The sequence below is a fragment of the Eublepharis macularius genome, chromosome 9 (genome assembly GCF_028583425.1).
Source record: "Eublepharis macularius isolate TG4126 chromosome 9, MPM_Emac_v1.0, whole genome shotgun sequence".
NCBI classification, from domain to species: Eukaryota; Metazoa; Chordata; class Lepidosauria; order Squamata; family Eublepharidae; genus Eublepharis; species Eublepharis macularius.
Genome location: NC_072798.1, coordinates 403,166 through 418,167, shown reverse-complemented (window position 1 = coordinate 418,167; position 15,002 = coordinate 403,166). Strand labels below are relative to the sequence as shown.

The 15,002-nt window shown below is 49.7% G+C and overlaps 1 protein-coding gene across 12 annotated transcripts in view; it reads left to right on the top strand.

Moving 5' to 3' along the window:
* PPP6R2 (protein phosphatase 6 regulatory subunit 2) overlaps positions 1–15,002 on the top strand; it is a 123,596-nt gene that overhangs the window by 78,836 nt on the left and 29,758 nt on the right. For 11 of the 12 annotated variants that reach the window (XM_054987930.1, XM_054987936.1, XM_054987939.1 and 8 more), the window contains 7 exons: positions 3,144–3,259; positions 5,482–5,567; positions 5,838–5,930; positions 6,801–6,898; positions 8,536–8,593; positions 12,160–12,290; positions 14,095–14,294. In XM_054987930.1, coding sequence (XP_054843905.1) covers positions 3,144–3,259; positions 5,482–5,567; positions 5,838–5,930; positions 6,801–6,898; positions 8,536–8,593; positions 12,160–12,290; positions 14,095–14,294 — 782 coding nt within the window. The remainder of the gene's footprint in view (positions 1–3,143; positions 3,260–5,481; positions 5,568–5,837; positions 5,931–6,800; positions 6,899–8,535; positions 8,594–12,159; positions 12,291–14,094; positions 14,295–15,002) is intronic. The other variant, XM_054987935.1, reaches the window with a different exon arrangement.

Here is a 15,002-nt window from a genome sequence, read left to right as displayed (position 1 = left end):
TCCAGCGTCTCAGGCAGAGGCCACATCACCTACTTCCTGGTCGTTTTAACTGGAGATGCTGGGGATCAAACCTAGGACCTTCTTCATTCAAAGCAGGGGCTCTACCACTGGGCTGCAGTCTCCCCCCCTAAAAGACAAAAGTGATGATTACCGAGGAATTACACAGCTTTAAGATAGATAATGAAGAAACTGAGATTGTTGGAGGTTTTCTATTCCTTGGCTCAAATCATCAACCAAAAGGGAGACAGCAACCAAGAAATCAGAACGAGATTGAAACTAGAATGTGCAGCCGTGAAGGAACTAGAAAAGATCCTTAAGGAGAAGGATGTCTCTTTGGGGACCGAGATCAAGAACATTCTTACGACGGTACTCCACATTACTGTGTTATGGATGTGAAAGCCGGACAGTGAAGAAAGCTGACAGGAAGAACATGGATTCCTTTGAAATGTGGTGCTGGAGGAGAGTTTTGTGGATACCATGGATGGCCAAAAAGACAAATAAGTGGATTGTAGATCAAATCAAGCCTGAATTCTCCCAATAACCTAAAATGAGGCTATTGTACTTGGGCCACATCACGATCTTAGAAGACTCACTGGAAAAAACAAAAATGCCAAGAAAGGTGGGAGGCAGTGGGAAAAGAGGAAGACGGAGCATGAGATGGATTGACACTATAAAGGAAGCCATGGCCTTCAGCTTGCAAGACCTGAGCAAGGCTGTTAATGACAGGACATTTTGGAGATCCTTAATTCATAGGGTTGCCATAAGTGAAAAGCGACTTGATGGCACATAACACACTCCCACCCCGGACGGCACTGCTTCTTCACATCCCATTGTTAAAGGATACCTTCCTCCACCAATGGAGAATGAAACATTTGACCGAGAGGGGTTTTCTTCTCATCAGTGGATTGGAAGTTGTTCTTGCCACCCTCTTAAGTACAGTGGAATTTTCATGAAATAGTTTTTGATTCAGATTCAATAGGGTTCCTTTCTTGTCTTTTCCAGTTTTTTCCTTTGTGCTTCTGGTTGTTAAACATTCTTCCTGGGATTGGTTCTTCTGTTCAGGTGATTCCCTATCTTGAAACTTGGCAAGCCGTGAACTGGAGATCCACTTCTAGCTGGATGTGACAGCCTCACAACTTCATGTACACATGCCTTGCCTTGTGGCGGGAGTGGAAAGTATAAGCCCACTGTGAAAGGATGCCTTCCAGCCCATGATGAGAAAAAGACCTCGTGATTCAATGTTTTATTCTGTTGGCTCATGTTCTTTTTCTGGAAAAGCAGATAACCCATGCTATGATAATCTCAAGATTAGATTATTGTGACATGCTTTACCTGGGTAAAGAATGGTAAGATGTCCTTTAAAGCAGCATAAATGTTTAGAAGCCATTGATGCAGGAGAGGGTAGCAGGAGTTGAGATTTCTGAATATAGACTCCTGAATTTAAAATCACTACGTTGGCTGCCAGTTTGCTTCTGTGCCCCATTTTCTGTGTCAGCCTTTAATGATCTTCACGAATGGGAGCCCTTGTAACTGCAGGACCACTTCCACCCTCGAGTGTCCGCAAGGCAGCTGCGCTGATCAGACCACTTCCTCCATTTGGGTCTGTCAGTACTGTTGTGGCTGGCACGCGTGCTTTCCCAGTGATTGCACCTTTGCCAGGCAGTCAATGTCATGAGAACGCAAGGGAGCTTCCAAACTGGCACAGACTTTAGAGGCTCTGTAAGGCAGAGGTCTTCTGGCCTGCTTTTAGTAGCCCATGAATGGAGGTTCTTGTCTGCTTCATTTAATTTGTATTTCTGTTGGCATTTATATTTGTTTTTAATGTCACGTGAGCCTCTTTGAGTCCCACTGATAAAGAAGAAAGTAGGATATAATTATTTAAAATGAATAGATAAGGTGCCAGCTGCAGAGGCCCCTGAACAGATCTCTGCCTTGAGGCACAGGAAGGCAGGCGGCAGTGGCCCTCGTCACAAATGGAGCTCTCTGTATCTGCAGTCGGAGGCTGTTTCAGAGGCCCTCTCTAACTTAGGGAGTGATTCTGTTGTTATACATGAGGGTATTCATGTTGATGGAGGTAGTCAGGGTATGGGGCTGCTGCCTTGACAGCCTGTTCGCAATTAACATTTCAAACAAAATTTTCAGAACATGATCCAGTGTGTACGAGCCCCCTTCCCCTGTGAACCTGCCTCTTCACTGGGAGTACAACCCCATCCAGAGCAGGCAATGTACCTACTCCTGGTTTGGCTTTTCTCTGACTGGCCAGCTGTACTCTTGTCTTACCTGGATTAAGTTTCTGTTGGTTTGCCACCTCCAGCTCTTTACGCCACTAATTAGGGAGCTCTGCTCCCTGGATTTAGAGGAGAAGGAAGGAGTTGCGTGTCATCAGTGCGTTGATGACCCTCCTCCGGATCATCGGATGATTTCTCCCACTCATTTCATGTAGATGTTTGAAAGAGATGAGAGAAAAGTTGGCCCCAGAACAAGTGAACTCTTCAGCCTGTGCAAGAGTCACCCAAACATCTGCCTCCAGCTCCAGGAAGAAAGGGAACGACGGTTGCCCAGCCTTGTGCCAGTGCTGGATCCGCCCCCCCCCCCGCCCCCCGCCCCCCGAGATTGCTGCATTCCCTCTTGTCTGCTCCTGGCCACCAGCTTCAGGGGTACCGTTTCAGTATATTTTATCCCACTTTCTCCAAGGAGCTCAGAGAGGCGTTTATGACTGTCCCTCATTTGACTTTCTCTCAACAACCCTGGAGAGTAGGTTATGCTGGGCGTGACTGCCTTCAGGTCAGCCCGCAAGCTTCATGGCAGTGAGTGAATTTGAACCAAGCTTTTCTAGGTCTTAGTCTGAAATCCTAACTACTACACCATATTGGCTGTGCTGGTGACACATTGGGAACAGCCGCGTTATCCCAGGACAGCAAGGCGACTTAGCTTCTCTTTGCTGAGAGAAACCCAGGCCGTCCGCTCCGTGTCCTTCTTGCTCACAGCTGCGGCTGTTTCTCACTGGGCAGTTTGTGCAGTTCAGTGTGTGCGATGCGGAGAGCTTCCGGCTGCTGTTCTGCATCTGCTCCTTGTCCTAAACTGAAGACCCCAAGTGGCTTGCCTTTGGCGTCCTGAGTCTGCCTGACTTCTTATTTTTCCAGGGCAGATGGTGGGATGCGGAGAGGCCACATGGGCCATCTGACCCGAATTGCCAATGCTGTTGTGCAGAATATGGAGAAGGGCCCTGGTCAGATCCAGATCAGAGAGTTCATTAGAGGTAAGAGATGGGGGCGGGGGTGGGTGGGAGGGGCTGCCCCATGGGGCAGTGTGAAGTAGGGAAGAAAAGGGAGTGAAGTGCCCTTCTTGAGAAATGGCGCAGTTGGCTGCTGGTCTGCTTTTACACGGACCCTTTTCTCTCTCCCTGTTGATTCACAATGCTGGAAAGAGGAGGAGCCTTTGGTCACATACTTTACGCTGTCGAGAAATTAGATCCCCAGTATCAGCGCTGGGGCTGGGAGATGTAGTCGGGGAACAACTCCCAACTAGTTAATAGCGGGCTTTGGGGGGTCTCCTGGCCCCAGGCCGTGCAGTCCAGCTCCCTTCTTACGTCTGACCTGACAGTGTGACCAGGCGGGCAGCAGAAGACCGTTGGGGCAAAGCCTGTCCCAGGCCCTTGACTGCAGGCACTTCCTGCTCTCAGTCCTGTTCATTTACATCGTGCATAGCCTGCCTGCCTTGCTAAAATTCAGGGCGGATGTCACAGTGCCAGCCAACCCTGATGGCATTCTCGTTGCGACACCTTCAAACTAGAGGTGTATGGATGCGTGACTACGTAAAGAACTGGTGGTGCCTAGCAGGGTTAGACTGACAATCCTGAGGTTCATCGTCGTTCTTCTGTGCAGTCCCACAAGGCATGCGCAGGCCTACCGACAGCAAGATACTTCAGGGTATTTACTTATTTAGGACATTTCTATGCTGCCTCTCCAGAGAACCTGGCCCCCTTCCGAATCCGAGACAGGTATTCTGTCTGGCCTTCAGTTCATGTGTTTTTACTTAACTTCTAAGCATCCTGGAGGGATGTGAGTCTCTTGATTCTTGAGTTCAGTTTATGAATCTGGGGTTTTTCAGTTAAGATGACTATGGTGGGCTCATACATATATTTATAATGAAAGTTTTCCCTAGAATCATAGGGTTGGAAGGGACCTCTAGGGTCATCTGGTCCAACCCCCTGCGCAATTTGACACTGCACCAAAAATGCACGTTTCACAGTTACCTCCCCCCCCCTTACACACACACCCAGTGACCCCTGCTCCATGCCCTGAAGATGGCAAAATTGTCAGGATCCCTAGCCAAACTGGCCTGGGGCAAATTGCTACCTGACCCTAAGGTGGTTGTCTGCCTTACCCTGGGCAAGTAAGAAGGGGCCACGAGAACTAAGCCCTGATGTAACCCTTCCCGCCCTCCCTCGCATGATCTGCCCAGGTTCACCTCTGGGATCCCTAGATGGTTTCCTTTGGGAGCATCTTTTCCCATAAGAACTCGCCTGCTCCGAAGGCCTCCAGTGAAGCCCTTCCCCAGATTCCATCCTATGGTGACGTGCGGGGCTGGCATTGGCTAGGAACAAGGCCTTCTCAACCATTGATGTAGCACCAGGGATCCGATCTTGCCTCTTCATCCTTTCAGCCTGGAGGCCTGTTAAAGACCACCTCTTCCTGCTTGGCTTTGTGCAGAACATAATCTGTGTCAACATGGTACAACAGTTTTAATGATGCTTTTGACAACATTTTGGATGGGTTGGGGTTATTTTTGTTGGATACTGTCCTGTATCCATGCTTGGATAGTTTTAAGATTTCTTCTGTTGTAAAGAGCATTGGAAACTTTGTCTCATTAAATGCAACATACGAATTTGCAAATAACTGAAAAAGAGAAATACAAAAATATGGTAAAATAACAGCAGAGTAGTTGATGCATCTTGGCCTTGGGAGCTGCGTATGGCTGACTGGACTTGGTGGTCTCTTGTTGGGAAAATGGCAGGCTGAGGTGAGTGGGGTGGGCCTCTGTCCTTCAGAAGGAGAGGGGGTCCATATTAATATACCCTGTGTGTACAGAGGCCTGCGTTTTTGTGTTGTGTCCACGTAAACAGTCCAGGCTGTCAGACAGGGGGCTGTTGGGAGTTTATTGGACTGTACACAGTCTGGGAGAGTCCTGGGATTTGATCTAACTTATAGGGGATAGTAAGCTACACATTCAGTTCCTGCAGAATGCTTAAGAGAATGATACTTAATATTTTTCTTTTGCTTTCCTTCCCAAATGATTTCCTCTTTTACTTAGAAGGGCCGCATAGTACTGGGGAGGGTACAGTTTTGGCCAGAGTGAGTCCGGTCTCTTCTGGCTTGAGTGATCCAGTCAGTTAACAGCGTAGAGGTTTCTCTTGGAAGGGATTTCTCGGCCCCGTGTCCTGTATCTCTGAGCACTGGCACAGCCTTCCCTTTCTTTCAGGGCTTCCTGAGGATTGCAGAGGGCGGTGGGAGAGCTTTGTGGGGGAGACTCTGACAGAGGCTAATCGGCGGAACACGGTGGACTTGGTGAGTGAGGCTGGGGGCAGCAGGCCCCGTGGGAGAGCAGCGGCTCCGCTTGGCTGTATTCGAAGCTGCTTTGTTTGGGGGCTTTTCTCTGGGGTGTGATTCTGCACTGAACAACAGCATTTGGGGCTCCATTTCCAATAGAGGGAGCTGGGCTTTGATAGCTGATTCTTCTGACTTGTTCCTGTAGAAGCAGCTATGGGGTGGGGGGGGGGAGGTAGTGAGAGGCCGGGCGCTGCTGGCTGCTCCTCTGACTGCTGATGCTCATGTCAGTTCTCCTTCCAGGTGAGCACCCACCACTTGCATCCTTCCAGCGAGGATGAGGATATTGAGGCAGCCTTCCCCAACGAGCTCTCTCTTCAGCAGGTAACCCTCCTCACTGGTGTCTGCGTGGTGCAGTGTGGTGACCGAGGCATTACGAAGCTTGTTGTGTTTTGGACTCTTGCAGGTAGCCCCTGCTTAGGGATCATAATGGAACCGGGGGGGGGGGAGGATAAGGAGGTGGGCAGCTGCCGAAGCCCTCTCCTCAGATCAGCTGGAGTGCTCATTCCGTGTACTTTTCTGCACGTGCAGACCCCACCTGATAAGGATTCGCCAGCTGCTGCCCTGGTTTTTATTTACAAGCAGCAGCAACGCAATCCGTGTGATACCTGGTATTAGGGCCCACCAAATGTCACATCAGAATGTGTGATCCTTTGAGTTCGTCAGCACTCTTCATTGGCGGTATGTTACCTTTTTTTGTTTAATTTTGTAAAAAAAATTGGAAACGTCCAGACTGAAGAGTTCTTTTGATCTCAAAACCTCACACACTGTTACGACTCCTTTGATTGATCGTAATAAAAGGCATTAGGTAGAATTCTGTCCTGGGGTTTTTTGGATTTTACTTTGGGACCCACATGACTGCAAACAGCTTCTTTTGGAATTTTTATTTTTTAAGCCAGCTTTGACAGACAGAAGATTAGGAATGTGTTTTTAGAAACAAACCCCTGTCTGCTGAAGTCTTCAGAATGCAATTCTGCCTTTATAAGAACCCCATAAATATGTAACATCTGTATAACACAGCTCTCCTTTTCAGGCTGGGTGGGTGTCAGAGGGGACTTTTGTTGCTATCGGCATCAGCAGCAATTGGGTTAACAGGTTTGTCACAGAGCGATTCAGCAGGTGGAGCGTCCCAAGACAGCCACAGTGGGTGGAACTGATTCTGGCACTGCAGTGATGGCCTAGTTGTTTCCTCAGGCATTCTCGGAGTACCAGATTCAGCAGATGACGGCCAACTTTGTGGATCAGTTCGGCTTCAGTGACGAAGAGTTCGCTGACCAGGATGACAATATCAAGTGAGCCACACCTCCTTTAAGGGGTTCCCTTAAATTCAGATCTGCCTCCAGAGGCAGGAATGTGGAGGTGGAAGAAGGGTTTGGACAGCTGCTCAGACTCTTTGGCTTCCTCTGCGGACAGAAGAAGGTTCTTGGATGAGGGCAGAGGTTCCAGCTGCTGACGGTGGGCGGTTGCTTGCAGTTCCTGCCTGTACGTGATCACTGGGGTGGACGGGCAGTTTTCTGATGCCGGAAATTGGATGTGGCTGTGGGGAGTAGCAATGTTGCGCTTGTTCCACAGCCTCAGAAAACAAGAAGGGCCCTGCTGGACCAGACCAGTGTCCATCCTGCCTCGTACAGTGGCCATCCAGGGAGACTAGAGGGCCAGTAGCAGGGCACAAAGGCCGAGGCCTTCCCCTGAAGTTTCCTCCTGGCACCGGGATTCATAGGGTGGCTGAAGGCGGAGGCTCCTGTAGTCCCCATGCCCAGTGGCCACTGCTAGACCCCTCCTCCATTCGTTTAGCTGATCCCCTTTTAAAGCCGTCTGTGCCTGCAGCCATCTCTACGTCTGCTGGCAGCAAATTCCGTGTTTTAATCCCTTGGTGTATAAAGAAGTATTTCCTTTGGATCATCTTGAGTCGATTGCCCATCAGCTCCACTGAATGCCCTTGAGCTGTAGCATTTTGGAAGAGGGAGAAAAAAGTTATCTCCATTCTCTCTGTCCCATGTATAATTTTATAAAGCTCTATCATGTCTCCCCTTAGTTGCGTCTTTTCTAAACTGAGAAGTCCCAGACTTTTCAGACTTTCCTCCTAGGAAAGATGCTCCGAGCCACTAGTCGTCTTGGTTGCCCTGTTCTATATTTTTTCCAGCTCTACAGTGTCCTTTCTGAGATATGGTGACAAGAACTATACACGGTATTCCAAATGAAGCCACACCATAGATTTGTACAGAGGCATTATAACATTGGCTGTTCTATTTTCAGTTCCTTTCTCTCTTCAGCAGCGCACTGGGTTGACACTCTCATTGAGCTATGACCCTCCGCTCTCTTTCCCTCTCATTCTCAACAAGTTGAGACCCCATTCGCATATACTTGAAGCTGGGAGTTCTTTCAGTGTGCCAGTTTGGCTGGGGATCCTGGAGGTGTTTGCCATCTTCTGGGCATGGAGCAGGAATCACTGGGGGTGTAGGAAGGGGAGGTAGTTGTGAATGTCCTGCATTGTGTAGGGGGGTGGACTAGATGACCCTAGAGGTCCCTTCCCACCCTGTGATTCTATGATGAACTTCATTTGTCACATTGTTGCCCACTCACTCAGTTTGTGGAGATCCTCCTGGAGTTCTTCACAGTTGGCTTTGCCTTTCACCATCCTGAGTAGTTTTGTGTCATCTGCAGACTTGACCACTACACTGTTCACCCCAAGTTCCAGATCATTTTTGAGCCAATTGAAGAGCACCAATCCCAGTACAGATCCTTGTGGGGCCCCACTGCTTCCTCTCCCCAGTTCAGGTCCAGGTTATTGAAGCGTGGTGTGTGCGTGTGTGTCTCTGGAGAGTGTGGTGGACTACTTGGCAGCCTTCGTATGGGGGGAATGGAGAGGGGCAGTCCTGCACCTTGTTCCTGCTGCTGCTGCCCCTTACAATTCTGTCTCCTTCTCTAGTGCACCATTTGACAGGATTGCGGAGATCAGCTTCAATATCAGTGCAGATGATGACAGGGTGAGTATCTCTTCTGGGTGGATCCACAGAAATGATATATTGATTTGTAGAAGGAACAGCTTTATTTATTGAAGCCTCCAACATGCCAGAGAGGTGGTGAGTGCCTCTTTAGGAATGGTAGTAGGGCTGTTCCTTTTGCCAGGAGGCAGTGCTGGCCTTGTGAGTTGGGTGGGAGGAGTGACTTCACAGTTTGTACATGGTCTCGCTCCTCTTCCCCTCCCTATTTTTGATGGGCAACAAGCACAGAAAAGATGGCCACTTGAATGCTCGTCCAGGCTCCCATCATCGCCCCCCCAGTGGTTGTTCCTGTGTGATCAGAGACCGAGGGCTCATCGCCCTTTCCGCCCGAGTGTGAACTGCTCACTTGGACACTGCCATGACCCCTCTGGCCCACCCAGTGACTGACTCAGAGTGCTCAGAGGAAGAGCCTGCAGAGCCAAGGAGGCCAGAGGGACCACCTCCAGTTGCACCAGAGGCCTCTCTGCCAGAGCCTGCCACTGGTGAGAAGTGACCACTAGGCGTCTACCAGGCAGGACACGTACCTGGGCCTGTAGCACGTAGTACCCTCTGCCACTCTACCAGGATGGCAGTGGCAGAAGGCCCAGGCTGAGATGGCACAAAGGAGGTGAAGCGCCAGACTGGCTGGCCACCACCTCCCTGTAGATCCAGAGCAGATGGCCAAGACTGGAACTTCCTTGCAGCATCCTGGGCAGAGCGGCAGCACCTGCCAGCAAGTGCGGCTGAGCCTGATTGACTCCCAGCCTATTCAGGCTGCGGCTTGAGAAGGCTGCGTTGTCCTGTAGGTACAAGCCCTGTGCTCAAGCTCCAGGCTCCAAGCTCTCTACCTCAGGCTCTCTGCTGCTCTGCGCTCCTAGGCCTGGCAGTTGGCCTTACTCCAGAGAATTGTGCCAGAGCCTCTGCAGAGTTGGGCAGAGACTGAAGAGCCTTTTGCCCATGTTTCACTGAACACAAAGTGAGTTTTAAGGGCGGGCAGAGCCTCCTTTGCTCCGCCTCCTGCATCCCTTGATCGGTTCCTGAGATGGGTCCTGCTGCAAACAGAGCTGAGTGTTCCTGTGGATCACCCAGTCGAAGGCTCCCTCTTGGAAGCAGGTGCTGGACTGGGTAGTTATGAACGCAAATATGTCTGCACAGCTCAGTAACCTACAAAACATTCTTATCCCATTTTCCCACAACTGCTCATGGCAGCTTACGATGCAGTGTGAATTTTTATATGCACAGCCCACATACTCTAGAGACCTGCTTAGAATCCTAGAGCTGGAAGGGCCCTTACAGACCATCTAGTCCAACCCCCTGACCGATGCAGGAACAACCTAAAAAGCTTCTCCGACAAAAGTTTGTCCAGCTGCTCCTTGGAGACTGCCAGTGAAGGGGAACCCACCACGTCCCCAGGCAGCCAGTTTCTCTGCTGGATTACTCTTATGCTGAAGAAAGTTTTTCCTAATGTCCAGCTGGAGTGATGGGCCAGCTCGCCTGGCTTCCCCCCCCCCCCCCAGGTGGCTCCCTCTGGAGGGACGGCACGGCTTGCTTGGCCATCCTGCTGTGGTGGCGCCCTCTGGAGGCTGCATTGGCCATGACGTACTGTTTATCCTGGTGGGAGTCCTTGAGGCACAGGAACTGTTATACTAAAGTATCTCTGGTAAGCTACAGCTAACACCATGCATTTGGTAAAGGCTCAGTGGCCAAAGTACAACACCCTGTACTGAAAATGGTGGTTGGCCATGCCAAAACTGAGGAACTGGTGATGCTGAGGCGTGATTGCAGTGTGGCCGTTCATATCCTTTAGGTATATGGATGTGAATCATGTTCCTTGGAGCAGGAGGGGGGGCGTGGAGGCCACTGCAGTCTTCCTGAGCTTCTGTGGTGTGATGACATTGATGCGCCAAGGTCTGTCATTCCTCTGAGGCTTAGTGAGCGATTGAGAGTAGGAACTTCACAGAAAGCAGGGAAGGGGCTCCATCACGTGCTCGAGCAGGAGGTTTTCTGTCTCCTGACAGAGGATTGTGGGGCAGAGGGAAGAAGGTGGAAACGTGCATTTTTGGTGCAGTGTCAGATTCTCTTGCATCTCCTAGTATAATGATGGTGAGGGCTGCAGGCTAGAAGTGATGGGGCCCCGTGCATGCAGGTGTTGACTTACATGGGAATGGAAAGGGGAGAAAAATAATGCTGAACCTCAAAACTCCTTCTTGGTGTTCGAGGATTGCTTAGAATGCAAGAGGACTGAAATTTGGTTCTGGAAACAGATGAGCTGTGTGTGGATTGGATGGCACTCCAAATGGGGTATGATTTGAATGACTGTTTGACATTCCACTGGTTAGTGCTCCAACGCCTGGAAGATTGCAGCCTGGATGAAAAGAGGCAAGGCCCATTATTGCAGAGCTTCTGGATCCTTTTCAGGGAGCTTTCCATCTTCTTCACCCATCAGAACCTCCCCACATCAAAGGGGAAGGCTTCAGTTCTAGACCGTACATCAGGAGGTAGATTAGATGACTGTAGCCATAAAGTCACCTCGTACTTTCATCTGGTCCGGAATATCATGCTGCTACTACCAGCAATGCAGAGATGACCCGGTATGTACTTGATGTGAGGAGGGAACTGGCTTTCAACATAGACCGCACCTCAGGTCTCATGTAAGAAATTTTGTTATGCCAGCAGGCATATGGGTCAACCTGTGTCCTCACAGCAACGAACCTGATGGGTCTCCCATACCATTTAGTTGTAGTACCAGCTAGCACATAAACTGCCATCACCATGACCCAAGGAATGCCGTGGCCAGCATTCCATGCTTTGAGTAATAGGTACTCCAGTCCATCTTCTCATAAGTAGCACCTACACCCACCTCTAGGTAAGCAAGCTTGCTAGTCTACATCAATCAGTGTGATGGACAAAGGCCACAAAGAAGTCCAGACATGTTGCTTACCTGAAATAATTGTTCTTCTGTACATTCACATGACGCACAAAACAGAGGTACTCACTTTTTAGCGGCTTTCTCAAATTGGAAGGAACTGCATGGAAGAGGGACAACTCCTCCCCTTGAGCATGTGCTCGGGGAGGGGGGGCACACTTTTTTGTTGCTCTAGATGTTTCTGAGATTGTGTGCTTTGCAGGCACAAAACCCATCAGTGTGAATGCACAGACGATCACTCGAACAGTTTCGGAAAAGGAACCTGTCTTTTCCAGTTGTGTGGTACAGGAAATATCCCAGGGGTCTGTGTGACTTTTTCCTGGAACAGCTAATTCAGGAACCACTGGAGAGGCAGCCCTTGATCTGAGGGGCTCCCAAAAGATCTGCAAGTGCCTGTTTCTGCTTTTTCCACCCAGGGTTAAGAACCACTTCAGAATGACTGATTTCTTTAGCTCCTGTGGTCTTTCTGCTGCTTTTGCCTCTGATCTTGTGAAACCTGTTAGATTGCATTAAAGACAAAAGGCTCCATCCTGGGGAGCCTCTTTAGTCAGATGTTGCCCCCCTCCCTGGGCATTTGCTATGGCTGCTGCTTGCTTCTCTCCAGAAGGTCACCTCAGTTGTAACCCTTTGTTGACCTTTGTAGCCCAGTGCCTCTCTGTTTGAAGCTTGCAACAGTGAACGAATCCAGCAGTTCGATGATAATGAAGAGGAGGAGGAAGATATTTGGGAGGAGAAAGAAATAACCTATACAACCCAGGTCAAGTCCAGGACACGGTAAGGTGAAAGGGAACCAGCATGACACCCTTCCCCCAGGCTCTTAGGGTATTGTCTCCATTTTTGATTGTGTTGCTGGGGCTTTTCCTCATCTGCTGCTTCACAAATACCCAGGGCTTTTTTTCAGCTAGAACGCGGTGGAACAGAGTTCCGGCACCTCTTGAAAATAGTCACATGGCCGGGGGCCACCGGCCATGTAACCATTTTCGCCAAGGGCAATTTAAACTTTAAAAAACTCCCCCCTTGTTCCAGCTGACCCAAAGTGACATCATTGTGCGGTCCTGGGAGCGTGGGCATACTTCGCGCGCACACATGTGGTACCAGGGGCACCACCTCCCGCCAGGAGTTGCCCCCTGTGCTGGCAACCCACTGAGTTCCACCACCTCTTTTCCCAGAAAAAAGCCCTGCAAATACCTATAGCCAGTTGCTTGCCAAGGACAGCTTTGCTGAGGGCTGAAGAGGCAGGGGGTGGTCTTGAATGCTCTGAGACCCTCACTATCACATACGCCTTGCCACATTGACAGAACAGTCATGGCCCGCTTTGTTTTGGAGCAGCTGTGGAGTGAAGCTGGCTGGGATGTGGGGTGGGATCTAGAGTTCTTAGTAGACCATACACTGAACATGAGTTAGCAGTGTGATGTTGTAGCTAAAAAGGCAAATGCAGTTTTGGGCTGTACCAACAAAACTATAGTGCCCAGATCACGCAAAGTGATGGTATCCATCTACTCTGGGTTAGAGTTTGGGGCATCACAATTTAAGAAGGATACAGACAAGCTGGAGCACGTCCAAAGAAGAGCAACGAAGATGGTGAGGGGTCTGGAGACCAAGTCCTGGGAGGAAAGGTTGAAGGAGCTCGGTATGTTTAGCCTGGAGAGGAGACGACTGAGAGGTGATATGATAACCATCTTCAAGTACATGAAGGGCTGTCATATAAAGGATGGTGTAGAGTTGCTTTCTGCTGCCCCAGAAGGTTGGACCAGAACCAACGAGTTGAAATTAAATCAAAATAGTTTTCTACTCTTTTTTCTTGACAGTTAGAGCAGTCCCTCAGTGGAACAGGCTTCCTCGGGAGGTGGTGGGCTCTCCTTCTTTGGAGGTTTTAAAGCAGAGGCTAGATGACCGTCTGACAGCAATGCTGAATCTGTGAACCTGGGCAGGGCATGAGAGGGAGGACAGAACGAGTTACATCAGTGCTAAGTTCTCGTGACCCCTTCTTACATGCCCAGGGTAATGCCAATCGCCACCTTGGGGTCAGTTAGCAATTTTCCCCAGGCCAATTTGGCTAGGGATCCTGATGGAGTTTTGCCGTCTTTTGGGCATGGAGTAAGGGTCACTGGGTGTGTGTGTGTGGGGTGGGGTGGATGATTCTATGATTCTATTTATTATTTAATCGCATTTCTAGACCGCCCTCCCTGACAGATGGGCTCAGGGTGGTTTAACAGCAGCTTAAAACAATAAAAACATTATAAAAACATTAAAAATGTTAGGACAGAATATGGGGAAACAGAATGACTTCCAATTGGTGAAGGTACCAGACAAGGACGTATATTATCTAACTATTCAGGTAGCAGTTTTCCTCAGGCCAGTTTGGCCAGGGATCCTGGCAGTGTTTTGCCATCTTCTGGGCATGGAGCAGGGGTCACTGGGGGTGTATGGGGAGGGCAGGTAGTTGTGAACTTCCTGCATTGTGTAGGAGGTTGGACTAGATGACCGTGGAGGTACCTTCCAACCCTATGAGTCTATAACAAACACAAGTCATTAGAACAATCCTAATTATGCTGTTGATTCCGATGTTGTGCTTCAGGTTTGGAGTGTCTCATGCCTCTGAGGGCTCTTCAGAAAGTGACTTACGGAATGGCGATCATGGTGACCGTGGGGACTGGGAAGGAGGAGGGGAGGAGACAGGAGGAGAGGAGACAGGCCAGGCATCTTTCTCGACTGCGGTCAGCACTGAGGACAACTGCAGCCTCTTTGAGCAGAAGAGCTCGGACTTCTCTTCTGAAGGTAAATGGCACTCTGGTGGTATCCTGTTGGTTTGCGGTCCCTGGGAACCTGCTGCAGATGGCAGGCAATAATTGCTGCCTTCTGCAGACACGCCCAGTGTCATTTCTGCATGCTCTTGTATCTGAAGACCTTGAACAGCATCCTCCAGCTACAAAACTCTTCCCTCAGAGGATTCAACCTCCTTTAGGAATAGCTGACTCCTCGGTCCTCAGGAGACTTTATCCTTGATCATCAACACCATGGTCTTAAGCTTTGGTTTATTGGCTATCATCCACTCCTGCTACTAGATCAGAACTTAGATAGACCCATCTGGCACAGCTGTTTGGGAGAAAGGGAGCAGAGTGTAATCTGCATATTGGTGATTAATCCCTGATTAATCCGAGCAGTTTACAGAACGGGTGACAAAATGGACTCCTATGAGACTTCACAGCATAAATGCCGTGGGGTCCAGGAGCATATAGCAGTATCCTTCTCTGGAACTAGCCAACAGGGTAAGAGCAGAACCACTGAGGAGTGATGTTTCCACTCCCGACCTAGGCAGCAGCCTCTCTGGAAGGCTAACAGGGTCAACAGTATCGGAAGTTGCCAAGAGGTCCCAGGAAATGCACCCTCTCCATCATTCAACTGTAACCTGCAGTCACAGCTGTCACCTCCAAGGCTGCAGCCGATCTCAGATCCAGGGCTTCATGATAGTCATGAAGATTGTGG